This window comes from Melanotaenia boesemani, chromosome 19 (genome assembly GCF_017639745.1).
Source record: "Melanotaenia boesemani isolate fMelBoe1 chromosome 19, fMelBoe1.pri, whole genome shotgun sequence".
Classification (NCBI taxonomy): Eukaryota; Metazoa; Chordata; class Actinopteri; order Atheriniformes; family Melanotaeniidae; genus Melanotaenia; species Melanotaenia boesemani.
In genome coordinates, this window is record NC_055700.1 from 21,125,210 (window position 1) to 21,141,592 (window position 16,383).

Below are 16,383 nucleotides of genomic sequence, written 5' to 3' on the forward strand. Positions count from 1 at the left end.
AACAAACATCTGATTAATAGTTTTAAAAGAAAATGCATTTAGATTTTAATTAGAAGCATGGAATCTGATAATCAAAGAAAAAAATTCTTTATTAAAGGAAACAAAAATGTGGGAAACTTTGGTTCTGATTCTTAAATATAACAGAACTAAAATCATATTGTGGCAGAATTTGTGAGATCTAAACACGGAATTGTTACGTTGCATCACGATCAAACTTGTGAGTTCTGTGATTCAGACTGCACTTCCATCAACAACACAGTGAAACCTGTGGCTTTGTTTACTTACCTGTGACCAATATTTAGAGCCCTGCGGCCTGTATCTCATTTGAAACTTTAGGGTGTACCAGTCACGATCCTTCGGCCAGGAAGAAGGATAACTCCAAGAGACCATCAGTCTTTGTGGAAAGTCTTCAACTTTCTCTACCAAAACAGATTCTGGTGGGTCTGGTTTCACTGCAAATAAAACAGTTTACCAAAAATACAGAAAATGAAATGTAAGCTTACTTTCTCCAGCAGTTTCGTTTCTTAGTGTACGTTTTGCGTTTCTGTAAAGAAGACAGCTCATGGCAGGAAAACGTGATGTAACAAACAGAAGCTCTTGTTAAGCTAATAGACGGCGAAGTGTTGCTGCAGCTCTTTGGTTTTAAAGGGTACAGCAAATTCAATGTGGTTCACGCAGTGTTTCCTGGAACAGGCTTGTTTCTATCAGAAAGTGATGCCTGTGTCATCTAATTATTAGAGCCTCCCATTAATTCTTTGAAGCCTGTTCCATGGACTTCTGTTGTGTTTATCAAAATGTTTACACTTCTGGATCAACAGCAGCAGGAGCGGCACACAGGCAAGGATGCAGCACATACAGTGTTATATCCTCACAGTGACAGTTACTGCCATGCACATGCTTTTAAAATTGTTTGTGCAATTCTTAAATACTAAAAAGGTGCATGCAAATGAGAAAATGTTTACATGTGGAAATATTTTTGAGGGAAAAAAAAAGCTTGTTCCGGCTGTGATCTTGGGCTAGGCATGTTCTTTTGTAACTAATGATTACACAAAGAAAAAAAAAGGCAAAACGTGACAAAAACCTGTCCAGACTTCGCTTGGATTAGACATTTAAAGTTAATAATTCTTGTTAAATGATCTAAAGAGTGCAGAGGCTCTACAAAAAATATATAATCACTTAAAATTGCTGCCTTTGCCCTCCTCCTCTGATCTGTGTCTATGTCTGTGCAACACTAACAAACAAGCTCTAAATTTCCGTATTTCTATGGAACTTCGACCCTCTCCTATTTAAGTACAACTGCATCTCTACATCACTCTTCCATGTCAAGCCGAAGAAGCAAATTGTAACCAGTAGCTTGATCTGCTAATGAAAACGTGCCATTAGATCTAAATTTAACAAGTCATTTGAAATTAGTCTGATGATTATTAGTCTCACAGAGGAAAATCACCAGGACTTATGTTTTCATTTGATCTTACATTGTTCAAACATCCGCATTTGGAAATATGTTGAAAGTGACCCCAGAGCATTTGTCTCTGTGACATTAAGAAGATGCATGGTGTTGTAGAAATTATGGTCATCTGCATCACAGTGCTTGTGGGTGACATCGATGTTGCATGCCTTCCATTCAGCGTTCTCCTTCCCCCTTAAAAACAAGAACAAAAAATTTGAATTATTCTTGGGGGAAAACAACATGAGCATATGTGAAAAAACAAGAAAACTGTAACCAAATTGTTACTGCTGAACTGCGTTTTTTTGTTAGAGGAAGGAAGGATGTAGAGATAAAAAAGCAAAGAAGCAGAGGACTAGTCACATTACATTAAACATGTGGCTCCTGCTTTGAGTTGCAGTATCTGGCTCTTACATGAGGAAGGCACTGTACGTGGCTGGCAAGAAGGTCTTTACAGATTCCCTCCAGTAGCAGCGTACATGCGAATGATTGGTCAGTCGACAGGAAATGTGCAGATGCCCAGGGGGATCTAGGAAAGAGAAGTCACAGTCTTTCTCAGGACAGAAAGGGAGTTTGTTTTTTATGCGTTCTGTTAGATAACTTAATGTTTTTCTAATCTAAAATGAAAGGTCTTGACTCTGATGTCCCTCTCATCAACTAAAAGGTTCAGGGGAGGATTGACCAGTACAATGCAAAACTCCCTGTTCTTCAAAAGGAAGCTCCCTTAGGGAGCCACCTCCTGTTTGAATCAGCGACAGGAAGTGGAGGGCTTTGTGATGGACGATAAGGCCACTTCCTCTGAGCACCAGTGGCAAAGTTTTGAACCGGTCTTTATAAGGAAGTTCTTATGTTATAGACATAAAACAATCAATTTATATGTTAAGACATATTTTATATGTTAAATATAAAGAGCATAAATGAAAATAATAAAACAAAACTGTCCAAGAAATCGACTTTGAAGATGTAGTCCTGTAGAATTACATGCATGAACTGCAGCAACTTTTAAAATGGTTGATGTGTACCTCAACAAGTCACAACACTTACAGCCCAGCCTGAGATTAACAGAATGGAGGAGGAGTCCACTGTTGTCATAGCAGCTGTAATTGCCCTGCGCCGACTGGTCGACGCTCAGAAGCACTAATCTTCCATCTGATGTCACTTTGTGCCATGGCAGCACTGCGCTGTTGTTGAGATGCCACACCACAGGTATCCTGCTTCAGAGACATGTTGAGCATTAGTCATTAGGCAAATGAGACGGTCTCTACAAAGCATGTCCTCAACTTTAAACCTAAGCAAGTCTTTGACGCTTAACAGACCTCATATTGGCATGCAACAAAACACAGGTGTCCCCTCTCTGTTACGCTAGATAATTCAACCCTTGTGCACCTGATTTAGTGGCAGTATTTCATCAGGAATTCTTAAAGAGAAGATCAATAAAGGTAAATGTTTTGAACAAATAAAGAAATATGAAGCTAATTAAGCTGTAAAAATTTAAACCTGATTCTTCTGTCAATTTGTTTAGACAATTGCGAGTATACAAAATTATATTAGAACTTTTTTATATAAATATAATTATCACAAATTTAAAAAATATTTTTAAAAAATGACTAATTCTTCTGACAAGCAACAAATTAGTATATATTACCTGATTTGTGAATTCCCACATGCCAGTGTCACATTCCACTGTAAATGCCCATACTGAACACCTGACACTGCAAACACAGACATCACATAAAACAATAAAGACCCATTCTGGCTCATAACATCTGCACAATGTGGAATCTGACATCGAAAGCATCTGCATTGTCTCCATTAATGTGATTCAGGCTCCACCATTTACAGTATAGTCAGCAGTGTTACAATAACATGACCATACAAGGTTCAGGGTCCGGCAGACGGCAGGCTGAAGAATCTTTGGCGCACAGCGCTGGAGTGATTTTTTTTTTTTTTTTTTTAATGAAAGCTTGTTATTGTCACAGTTGAAATATTATGTTTCACCATCTCATTCCATTGCCACCATTGAAATATTAAGTTTGTTATTGTTCGCCATTTAAATATTATGTTTCAGCAAATCCATTGTGAAACTCCTACAGTAACACAGAAGAGCCATGAAGCACCTTGGATGTAAACACAAACTGCACACTTGAACTCCATTAAGAAACATTTAGGATATAACTCTGAAAAAAGCCACTGTAGTATGAAGATGACACAGTCAGAGGAGAATTTACTCCACTTACTTCAAATCCTAATCAAGTGCTGGTGCTTTGTCTAGCTTTGAAGATAATTTAAGTTTAATCTGTGGAAATTTTATGACTCACCTTTATCTCGGTTTTCATAGCGAAATTTTTTGCCCTTTTTGAAGCAAAACTATCACAGTTTTATCTGGTCTACAACTAAATAAATGTTGTTGTTTGCACAATTGACTGAAATTAGCTTTACCCAAGAAGCAACATGCAAAAAGCATCACAAACCAAACCCAAATTAACTGAGGTAGGAGTGTGTCTTTAAAGCCCAACTACTGAACTTTGGCAGATTTCTGTACTTTGGTGGCTCCTAACAATGACTAATTTGGTCTCTTTCTTGCATCAAGTCAAGTCAAAGTTATTTATATAGCACATTTAAAAACCTCAGATCAGACCAAAGTGCTGTGCAAGTCTGGATATGCATAAAACGATACACAATCTAAAACAAATATTTTTTTATTAGCAAGGCAGATAATTTTTATTAACTGGCTTATATGAAATGTTATTATAAAATATACTAGTGTGGATTTGTTTAAATTAGATCGCAACGAGTTGTCTTAAATTTATTATGTCTTGATACACACTTTGTTGTGTATTAGTTCTTTACAAATAAAGCTGAATTGAACTGAATCCAAATGCTGAAAAAAAGAGTAGAAAATTTAAAAAGAAATTGATGAAAATATAAAATTAAAATGGATGAATTAATGGGTGAAATAAAAACAGTGCTTGCATGTTTAGCAAACCAGAACAAGCTATTCAACTGAGTCTAAGGCCAGTGAAAATGAATGTGTTTTAAACACCATGTTAAGTTTCAATCCTGTCTCTTCTCTGAGCACTTTTCAGCCAGTAAAAGTCAGTCTGATGTTGACTCTTATCTTTATCTCTTGCTCTGTTACTTTTTCTTTCTTTTTTATTCCAATAATGTCCTCTTGCATTTCTTTGTTGAATCAGTCATGATGTGAGTTCAGTGCAGCCAGTGTGTTGCTATCCTATTGCTGCCATGTGAAGCGGTGATGTAAAGCAAAACACAGCTGTAACATGATGCCCCTGGCTGGGAAAAAAGTTGGGAAGTGCGGTTTCTCAGCCTCAGGACTTCAAGTATTTACATAATTAATGAATGTAAGTGTGCCATCAAAACTTGTCAGAAACAGTGTTTTGAGGCTAGAAATGTATGTTGTGTTGTTTTAAGAGCTTGATAATTGTGAAGCTGAGAACACAAACCCAAAGTTTTGTTTGATTAACTGATCCATCGATGTTAGACAGGTTTAAGTCAACACATTGATGTTTTTATCATGAAGAATGACAGTTTATGTCAAAGATTTCAGAAGAAAAAGTTGCAAAACTGTTACCTGCAATCAAGACACAGAAGAGGAGTGCAGATTTGAAGCATTAATAAGTGCAGTGTATACCTGAGCAAATATTTGTGGTGACTGGAGTAATTTTCAGAGTTGATACTCCATCGGCTGCATGCGAGTGTATGTGTGTGCATGTTTAGCTTGGCTCCATTATGTGAAAGCTGGCATTTACGGCAGTTCTTGAATGAAAAAAGAAGCAACACTTTGCCAGTTTGCCACGCAAACAGATTCATTAAATCTCAACCTCAGTCACTGAGGCATGCACACTCCCTGCTGGCCTCTCCTCCCGTAGTATCAAACAATTAAACCTGGGTTTCACTCTGCTTTTTTTCCTTTTGCTTAAAAAAACAAACTCCAAATTTTGAAGAGATTTAGTCACATGGAGAGTGATATGCATATGTTACGTATTTTATATTCAAGAACCTATTATGTTTAATTCAACAGAACTTGTTTGCAAATAATCTGCATGCAGGTTTTACTGGAGGCCTTTTGAATATTTGCTTTTCACTGGTTTACTTTTCTGGCCTTTATGCTGTTTGTGGCTACATAAAATGAAGCAGCTAGAGAAACAAGCTCAAATGTTTTCCACAATGATTTTGTGGTTGCATTTATATTTTTGAGAGCAGGACATGAATGTGGAAACAGAGCTGAACAATGAAGCACAGTGAAGCTTTCAAGGAGCAAATCTGCACAACAGAACCCTGCTAATAATGTTGTGGTTTTTGTGGTAAATAACTGATTACACACATCACAAGAAGAAGGCAGAAAAAGTGAGACTCCTACACAGCCGCTATTCATGTGACTTCAAACTAAGCTGTGGGACATTATAAAAAGAGAGGCAAAAGAGAGATGGCATAACCACGATAAGTGAACATTTTTTTTATTCTGTTTCAATCAACAAGTTCCAGGCTAAAATCAGGATACATGAAAACGTCAAACATGGGTGGAACAGGATCTGAGCCTCACAAATACACAAACAATTATATCAGTTTAAGTTGGTAGAAATTGCAATTATAGGTTCAAATCAAAAGCCAAACTACTTCTTTTAAAATAAACCAACAGGCCTGTGCTGTTGACTACACATAAAACCTAAAAGCTGCAATGTACATATTTATAATAATGATTAATTATGTAATTACGGCATTCCTGGCAAGTCACATTTGGAAAATGTTCTTGTCTAAATAATTAAACAGCAAAGTTTAGAATAAATATGTCTTTACTAGAAATGGTTAGAATGTGGTTATCAAAGGTTGTAACTAGCTAACATTTGCGTTAAAGGGCTTTACTAATCTAGACTTCTAAATATTGGGCCTCATAAATCTTACTCATAAACTTCCACAGTATCTGTCAGACCTCCTTCAACCATACACACCGTCACGTTTCCTTAAGTCAGCAGACCGGTCACTTTTAACCGTCCCCTCAACCAAGATGAAACTTAAGCTGGAAACCGCAGCGTCAGCGTGCGGTTGGTTACGGCGTAGCTGATGATGGAGCGTAGGGGGTGCATGTTGGTTTGGTGTACTGTTGTAGTTTCTCCTCCTAATCTGAAGGTGGCAGGGGTGGTATCGGCTGGTAAACTCACCAGGTCTGAGTTCTTTTGATGGTTCTATTCAGTCCCGGTACGTATTTTCTGTTTTGAAAGTTGAAACAACATTAGCGTCCAGTATGGTTTATTGTCTTTATTAGCTTGTGGAAGAAAATAATTCAATCAGCCTCTCATCATCTTGATCCATTGGGTGTTGTTTTTAAAAATGGCGGTTAGTACAGAAATTCAGCGAGAAGATCCAGAAATCCAGAAACTCGTAATCCCAAATTGATCAGTCATAAGGGAGTACTTCCGCATAACCGTCTGCGTAGCAGGGGTGCACGTCAGGTCTGGACAAGGTGGCGTCGGGCCTCAGCGGAGCTAATCATCGCCTACGGCGGTGACGCAGACACCACACAAGTATAAATCCAGCTTTAGAGATGACCGAGCATTTTCTGTAGCTGGACCGAGACTGTGGAACCAGTTACCTCCACACATTGAGGATGCCTTTTCACTTGCTGTTTTTAAATCATTGCTAAAACACTTTTTTTTTTTCTTTTGGCCTTAAACACTAATTGAGATGTTGGTTTTTGTGATTTTCTTTTTATACTTTAACTGTTTTATTGGCTGACCATATGTTTTTATACTTTTTCCCTTTTTACTGTTTTATTGCTTTTATTTTAGTGTAAAGCACTTTGGTCAATTGTGTTGTTTTAAAAGTGTTACATAAATAAAGTGGAGATGAAGATGAAGATTTGTTTTATTAGAAAATGGAGGTTAAGCCGTATGTTCTCAGAACACCACAAGAAAAAGGCAAGAAACTGTTTTTCAGTCAGAGCCTACATTTAAAAGGTTACTAATTATATTTACATTATTACAATTTTCCCCTCTTTCCTTATTATAGCCCTTTTTGTGTCAGTCTTTCCATCTGTCTCAATCGTATCTTTCAGTCTCACCAGTTTTATCCAGATTTTTCTTTTTCCCTTTACTACTGAAACATACACTCTCTGCACCCTCTGTTTCTGCATGTGTGTGTGCTCCCTGGGGCCTCAGCGCGGTGTTGGCCGGCCTGAATGTGTGTATTCATGTTTTATTGGCAGTGAAGTGCATTATTCCCCAAACCCGCAGCGTTCCACTCATATCTGATCCTGCCTCTGGCAAGAGCACCCCGACACGCGTGCACACAAAAATAAAAAACACACAGACACACGCACATACACATGCGTTGCTGTACGCATACCCACGCACACAGATGTACACACGCAGATGCAAGCGGAGAGGCTGCTGGCTTCTCCTCACATTGAAATCAGATGGCAGAGTAGACAGAGAAACTGCAAACTGGATGAAACTTAGTACTTTCCAAACAATAAAAATTGGGACTGTGGAGCTGCTGAAGGGTTAGATAAATGGGAAAGGAAAACGTTTAACAACTTCATCCACAGGTCTATGGGCTAGCTATTCTTTTTGTTGGAGTGATTAATGTGACTGAATCAAGGCTGAGATTAATTACAGGGGTTGAATATTGAAGAGAAAAGAATGAAAACAAAGTTGGATTGAAACAAAGATGGAAAGAAGTTGCTCCTTAAGGTCAAGCAAATCCGACTAACAACAAAACTTGTTTGCTGGGAGCAAACATGGTCTACTACAGAAGATGAACTTTAAATATCCTAATCTAAAATATGTTTTATGAGCTGCACCGTTTCCACTTTACACCCCCCTTTTTTCAGTAACAGATTTAGATCCTGTAAGCACGTTGCACCCAAAATAACTTGCAAAGGAATCCATGTCTGGTCCTTAACTGAGAGTGTCTCCTGTATATAGGGGTCTGTATATCCAGGCAAATGTTGTCACATACTACAGGGTGTTGTGAAAAAGTTTTGGCCTTTTTTTAATATTTTGAATTGAAGGATCCAAACCATCTTGTTATCTCTTAATGTGGTCTTTAACAATAATTTTCCCGGCTTTTTGACAGTTTTTGTTTGGACATTGACAGCTTTTTCATTCACTCTAAGTAAACTCTTTGTCCCTTCTAGATTTTTTTTTGTTTACTTACTACTGACCTATCAATCATTTAGACATATAAACATGCAACTAACTTCAAACAAGTGTTGTGTCCACACATAGCAGACATTTTGGCAAAGAACCAATCTTAAATTGACTCTTTAGGCACTTTTTTTAACCAACAGCCTGTTGCAAAGGCTCATAATTGATTTCCAACTACAACAATGCCACCTACAAGGAGATTCCAAAGGAGCTATTAGCTAAAGCAACAACAAACAGTAGATGGACAGACTGTGGGTCCAGATACTTATCTGAGACCCAGGTTTTTGCTGGATTCTTTCCTGTTACTTAAGCACATCACTTTCAGATACTGGTTATCTGCTGTAAACAGTTTCTTTTATTTAGGTCTGTCATTTCTTCTTTTGTTCTCTATTTGACTAGTTACCTAAAACTTTAAAACACACTACATGTCATATGGAGAAATAAAAATAGTCAAATAAAACAAATGGGCTAGAATTTAGCAAGTGTTATGTGCAATACAAATGCATGTGTGTGTTACCTTACCTTCATCAGTCTGAATCTGAGCACAACTGGGAGGCAGTGACAAAGATAAAAACCAGATGACTGTCAGACATACAGGACTGGACAAAAGGCCTGGCATCTAGAAGGACAGATAAGATGTGTTAAAATGAAGTTATTTATTGTAAAGCCTGAATAATGTGTCAGTAAGAATGAACATCAGCAACAGCAGCATAATCAAAATCATTATCATCATTCCAAGACAAACTTGGAAAACAAATTATGTATGAAAAGGAAAATGTGATGCAGTTTTTTTTTTTCTACAGTGTTTTACATCTTCTGTATTACTCTAAAGCTATTCAACCTTTCTTTTGAAATTGTTTCAATGCCATGTCTCTACAGAAAGAGAACATCTTCTGTGGGTTGACTAAACTTATGAAGTCACACAAAGCAGTAAGGTCAAACTCGTCATCTGTGCAGAAAGAAAACCTTCCTCTCAATGCCAAACAGAACTGTTCAGCAGAACAGAGGATGACTACAATCACAGTATTCATTCATTCATTCATTCTCTGTACCGCTTTGGTCGCGGGGAAGTTGGCGCCTATCCCAGCATTAACAAGTGAGAGGCAGGGTACACCCTGGACAGGTCACCAGTCCATCGCAGGGCCAACACATAGGGGACAAACAACTATTCACACTCGCACACACTTCTAGGGAGAATTTAGAGTAATGAATTAACCTAACATGCATGTCTTTGGACGGTGGGAGGAAGGGGCAGCATGGCTCAGCAAGGTAGAGTGGTCGTCTCGTAACCCGAGGGTTGCCAGTTCGATCCTCGGCCAAGTCGAGTTCATGTCAAGGTGGCCTTGGGCAAGACACCGAACCCCTAATTGCTCCTGATGGGTCGTGGTTGAGCGCCTTGCATGGCAGCTTCCGCCATCAGTGTTTGAATGTGTGTGTGATAATCAATATATTAATATTTAATATTTTCTTTCAGATTTTCAGTGATTGTACTTCAAAAACAAATACAAAAAAAAAGAAGAAAAAAAGCCATTTTGGCCTCTCATATTGCTGCTCCAAATAGTTTTTATACACTGAACACTCAGCCAAATTACTCCAGTGCAAACACTATGTGCATAGTTATCAGCTTTTATCAATGAAAGTCAAAGTAGTTGATGGCTTGTTAGGTGTCTTATCCCTAACCCTGCCTCTGACATAGACTGTGTAAAAAATGTGAATAGTTTTCTTGTTTGACATGAAGCACAAGTGCAGTACCTCTGACAACTGATCTTAATCCCCAGGTCAAAAAGTGTTAACCTCTTTTGTAAAACACTATCAAAAATTTTCACCATGAATCATTAGTGCTGACATTAGATTAAGTTTTTTTTTTTGTTTTATAAAAGTCCAGAGTCCTCTTGAAAAACCCACAATCTATTAAATATTAGTCTTCAAAGAAACATATTTCATTAGTTTTTTAACCATGTTTTAGGAGCATCCATATTTGTAACATAGTGCTTTCATAATCAGTGATGAAGACAACCTGCCCCCACCCTCATGTAGTAACCAGCTGTTGTTTACTCTTCATAATAACTACTTCTACAAAGTACTTGACAATGCACTTTCTAGGTTACCAGCTCTCCACAGGTCAAGTGCGACATAAATAAAATGACATAGCAAAAAGGATTGCTGATAAAGAGCAAATGCATACACACCTAGTGTGATACACACTAAAATAGCCAAGCAACACACAATTAGTCTTTCATAATTTATTTGTTAAGTCACATTGAGAAGGAACACATCTTTTGAATGATGGATTCAGCTTTTAATACACTGAATGTAAAAATATGTGCATTTAAATCAATTATGCCAAATCTGTACGCATGTTTTCAAGCTTAGAGAATGTTTATTTATTTCCTGCTAGAGACCATATTAGATTCAATAACAGCGATTGTAATAATATTGTCTTTTACCTTCGTTTGTTTTGTTTCTTTCTACAAACTACCAAAATACCTGCAATCACAACTCTTACAACAAATTTAAACTCTGAAAAGCTACATTAGCTAAAGAACAATTTGTGCAATCCTGACAACACAAATAACCTGAACTTTGAGGTTTGCTTACAGGCACTTCAAAACATCTGCTGTGGTTTATTAAGATTAAGGCTGTAACATCTGGTCTGTGGCATCTCTGTCAAACAGATCATTTGGTTGTTTAAACTCCCAAATAAATAGAAGGAACTTTTCATCAGGAGAACAAGGTGTTATGTTTGGTTTACAGAAGTGTTATGAGAATCCCTGTGTCTAAGCAATGGTAGCAAAGTAATACATTTTAGGCATTGATTTATAAGGTGTGCAAAATTGTAAAATATCATCTGCACATTATTTTTAAAATAACATTTGCCTAGTTATAAATCATCTACCTTTTCTGCACGTCCCAGATGTGGTGTGTATCATACATTAAATGACATTAAATGGTGTATCCCCTCATTGTTTGACCCCACTGAATAACACACATTAAAAACTGAAGAAAAAGTATCAAGATCTAGTTATCATCACACTATAGGCTCTTCAAAATCTCCTTGGCCAAGCTTTTAAAACATTTTCTTTTAATTAAAAATCCAAGATAAAATGTAGCATTCATTCAAAGGCACACACTAACTACTGGAAAGTGGATTTTCTCACCTCCCTCTCCAGACAAGAACTGCATGTGTATCAGCCAAAAGAAAACAGCAGAAACAACTGTATAGATGACACAAAGACAAATCCCCCTAAAAATGCTCTCTAGTCTTTGTCAGAGAGCAGAGGCAAATGTCGTTTCCACTGGTGTCTTGAGATGTAGCACAGCAGTGTTACATTCACCACAGTGCACTCAGCAAATTTAAGTCTTGCAGTCTTTCTCCCTCACTTACTTGCAGACCCCCTACTTTATCAATCCCTCTTTTCATTTTTTCCTCAAGCCTCTTTACTTCCAGTACATTCCACGATTGCGCCCTGGCAGGAACCCTGGTGAACTCTGCTGACACACAGGTGCAGATCAGAGACTTATGCCCACATATATTACTCAAGAGTATATTAAGAAACATGTGTTTTTCTCAATGTGCCTAATGACATTGAAAGAATGGAAAAAGCTTTGAAGAAAAATGATAAGAAGAAATGAAAAGAGAACTTACCAGGCTACTTATCTAACATATGCTCTTCCAAAAGTTTTCGTCAACAAGAAATCATTAAATTGACTTTTGAATAATGACTTTATTGGAAATTTTGGTACTTGAAGAGACAATGTTATTACATGGAAATTTAGCTTTTGATTTTGTGGAGTAGTTATGAGAATTTGGGCAATACAAATCTACAGATGGAAAGGGAACATACAACTTTAAAAGATCTAAAAAGTCACCAATCTATTAAATCTGCAACACATCTACTGGGATTACAGTAGTAGATAATACACTTATGATTGAGTTTGTTTAACATAAAAGTGTTTGTCCCATGGACAGACAACAGCATGCAGGCTGCATCGCTGCATTCTCCCCTGCAACTTTTCCTGGAGAGAATGCAATTCTTGTTTATACCAAAACTGTTTTCTGAGCCTTATTTAAACCTCCCTTCACAAATGTTATCGTTTTCGCTTGTGTTTTCCTGAATTCTAATCCTTGAAAGTACAAGGTTCAGTAAACATGTTTGCACAGCAGCCTCTAATTCCCCTCCCTAACATTTAGTAACAGTGCTGCTCTGTTGTTTTGCCAATAAGCAACAATTTTCTACTAATTCTTGAGGCTGACACTGACAATCAGCAGGGCTCTAACTATAACTAGATCTAACTTCCAACTAAACCAGCAGAAAAGCATGGAAGACCATCAGTGACACCTAAATACATTTTAACTTTAGCTGTAAATACTGTAAGACTTCCTTTACTCAGATAGATCCAGAGGGAAACACCAACAATAAAGGAAAAGATAAAAGGCAGGAGGGGTGACTGCCTAACTGTGTTGTAGATATTATCTGACTTCCTGGGCAGAAAGAGTCCAACCAGTCAAGTTGTGAATCATTTATGTGAACAGTTTTCTGAATGTTCAGTTGTCTTCTCCAAAGCTCAGAATCTCAGCCCCAGTGGTTGGTGTCTACTTGCTGATGCTAAGTATCAAATAACTGACAATTCAGGAAACTTGTGGCTTGGTTTTTTAGTAACTACACAGTAAATCTGAAATGAGCAACCAAGTATGTATCAAACACATTTTCATTGACTGGTTTGAAGTAAAGGCAGCGTAAAGTCACATTAGTGGTTGTGATTCAGCAGATGAAGGAGTCATCCTAGAAAACCTCAGAGTAAAAAAAACACTACTGTGATGGACATCTACAAAGGAAAAAAGGAGGTTTCTTTGGTTTTTGTTTTTTTTTCTCTCTCTCTCTTCAGGAATGAATTTAATCTCTGGGGATAACAAAAAAATCATATCTAGAAAGAGTCACATGACCTGTAATCTTCCCCAGTTTAGCTTTAAATTTCCGTTCCATTTAATGAGCAGCAAGTCTTTAAAGCAGACAAATCCCCCTAAAGGTATAAACCTAAAGGTTTTGTGTGTGTGTGTTGTTTTTCTATTCACCTTTTTCTATTCAAATCATCCAAATGTAAATCAAAAACAGTAATAAAAACCAAGCAGGCTGCAGCTCAGCTGAACTCATATCTCGGCCTATAAACACTCAAACCTCTGGAATTACTACAAATTTAATACTACACAAGCTTCATCAAAGAAGCTGGATATCTTTTATTAATTTAATGTGTCTTTTCATTCTTTATAAAAAAAAACTAACCTCTTGTAGTGACTGCAAAACTTATTTCACATTATCTAAAAGCTAATGAAATATAATCTCAATAAAAAAAAACAGCCACAATGTGATTCCTTATAACTGTCAAAAGTAGACGGACAACAGTATCAAAGACTGTAATGAGACTCCAGTTTCAATGCCCTTTCTTTCCAGGTTTTGTGTATGTGTGTAAACACAAGCCTATTCTCTGAGTCACCCCTTATAACCAGTCTACTGTGACTCTTCCAGCAAGACTCAGAATAGACAGGGGAATGTAGCCATGGATATTGTCACTAGGATGTATTCGAAGAGCAAGTATTCCCACATCCTCAAAGGAACTAAATAACAGATGTCACAAATCCACCAAATGGTGAAGCCTGTACAATTCCCTCATGAAAGCAAAACTGCTTGCATTTTTGTTGAAAATCTAACTACAAAGTGATTAAAAATAATTGCTGAACTAAAGCCTGAAAAAACTCCTAAGTGAGAAATTTTCCTTTCAAGTCAGCATTTATAAGAGTGGCAGTCGAGATATCTTAAAGTTAAACCTAAAAGCACAGAGGAAGGTGAAATAAAGTGCTGAATTTAAGGAGGGGGTCTTTTTTTAAGTTGAAGTTGCAATGTAAAACAGACTACATAGTAAAATGAGGTCTGTGCACACTGATGATGAGTAAACCAAAAAAATAAAAGGCTCTATTAACCAGTCCTCTCTGTAGAAGCACAATCCCACATGATGAGTCACGCGTACTCCAGCAAGTCACTGCACATTCAGGCAGCTTTCCAAGACAAGAAACAAGACAGAGAGAGGGCAGAATGGGATGGAAAATGGAAAAAAAAGAAAGAGAGGGAACATAGTGCAAAAGAGAGGGAAAGTTAAATAATGGTTCAAATGAACAGATGGGAGAAGAAAAAAAAAGACCAGACCAGAAAGGTTTAATGGAAAAGCACAAACCAAGCATTAAATTCTACATAGTTTATAAAATCTTAATCTCCTGAAAGTAATCTTCTGTACACAAACACACACCGTCGCACCATTTGTTGATCAGTGACATAACAGGTCATTACAGGATGTCCTGTCCACAAGAACAGGTCATTAGCGTCTATGTCATAAATTAGACTTTAACAAAGAATGATGTTACATTTAGCCCACAGCCTGCATAATGTGCTCATCAGTGTGTGCTTATTTATGTGTCACCAATCTACATCCAAAACTAAAATGACAAATTGAGGGTTTAACTAACCTAATTGTGCAGTTTTGTGTAAGAGTGAAAAAGCACTGTGTGACTGCATGTGCATTCATACACACTAAACTAACACAGCTAAGATGGTGGAGGGAGGGCTACAATGGCTCTGGTGTTTACCCAGGTCACTATGGCAATCGTATCACACCCAGTCTGTTTGACCTTTCCAGGCGACAACAACACAGCTGATAGACGTAGTTTGAATCTGCTTTTCTATAGCTGAAGCTTCTTAGTCATGACCCTTGCTTTCTGAGTCCGAGGACACACAGTGCATGTCTTAATTCCATTCAGTTTTTTAAATATGTGCCACTCAATTTCTCTCTTTGTGGGTCAGTTGTGTGTGACTGAATTCATGGAATAAGTAAAGGCAGAAAATAATCTGTTAACACATATATACAAATATATATATTAGGTGTCAGGGTGTGATGCTGTACAAGTTGCCGCAACAGATTTTGAAACCCAAAGCCTGTACATCCATCAGGATATTCTGATCAACTGTTGAGCTGAGGGGGAAAACTGTGTCCTGGTTGGTCAGCCTACAGCATCTGGCAAACAGAGCCAACTGGAACCCAACTGGAGACTGAATCTTATCCAAGAGAAACGTCTCAGTCACAGCTAATGACGTTTTAGGTTACAAAGAAAGAAAGCTACTATTAGCATGTAAAAAAAAAGGAGGGGGGGAGTTGTGTCAGGCTTTAAAATCAACACCATCTACTGAAAGGTCTGGAGTACACATAAGATAAGGTAAGAGCTAAAGAGTAAAGTAAGAGGTCATGCTCCTGAGAGGGATAAGAGGAAGTAAGTATAGGTAATCTCTTACCAAAGAAGGAGTTGGAGATACAATACCAGGAAGAACAGAAAGGTTAATGGTTTTGTTACTCAAATGGCATCAAGTTTCAGTTATACTCTTCTGCATTGTGAGGTTTCATGTAGAAGTGCATTAAATTTTAGATGCCTTTAGAGTTTTATGCATTTCTACAAAAATATTACCTAAAATATCAAAAGATTATAGCTCAATGCTGACACTGGATAAAGAAAACACAATTGTGCTATTACACTTTTATACAAATGAGCCAAAATCATTTATTGAAATAAAAAAAAATAATAATCTATTGACATTTGCCTGAGTCCCTAAAGTTTGGAAACCTCTTGGATAAAAAATAAATACATAAAAAATAATATTAATAATAAAAATCATTTGATGGTGAAATTATGGTTAGGTGTTTTCAGTGCAAGAGATAATAATGAGTGTC

General features: G+C 37.3%; 1 protein-coding gene across 2 annotated transcripts in view; it reads right to left on the reverse strand.

Annotated features, from left to right (window-relative positions):
* il11ra (interleukin 11 receptor, alpha) overlaps positions 1 to 16,383 on the reverse strand; it is a 44,997-nt gene that overhangs the window by 7,577 nt on the left and 21,037 nt on the right. Inside the window, exons 2-7 of one of the 2 annotated variants that reach the window (XM_041969257.1) lie at positions 9,136 to 9,232; positions 3,093 to 3,159; positions 2,492 to 2,661; positions 1,862 to 1,976; positions 1,476 to 1,642; positions 286 to 452 (exon numbers count right to left, since the gene is read on the reverse strand). In XM_041969257.1, the coding sequence (XP_041825191.1) occupies positions 286 to 452; positions 1,476 to 1,642; positions 1,862 to 1,976; positions 2,492 to 2,661; positions 3,093 to 3,159; positions 9,136 to 9,232 (783 nt within the window). The remainder of the gene's footprint in view (positions 1 to 285; positions 453 to 1,475; positions 1,643 to 1,861; positions 1,977 to 2,491; positions 2,662 to 3,092; positions 3,160 to 9,135; positions 9,233 to 16,383) is intronic. The other variant, XM_041969258.1, reaches the window with a different exon arrangement.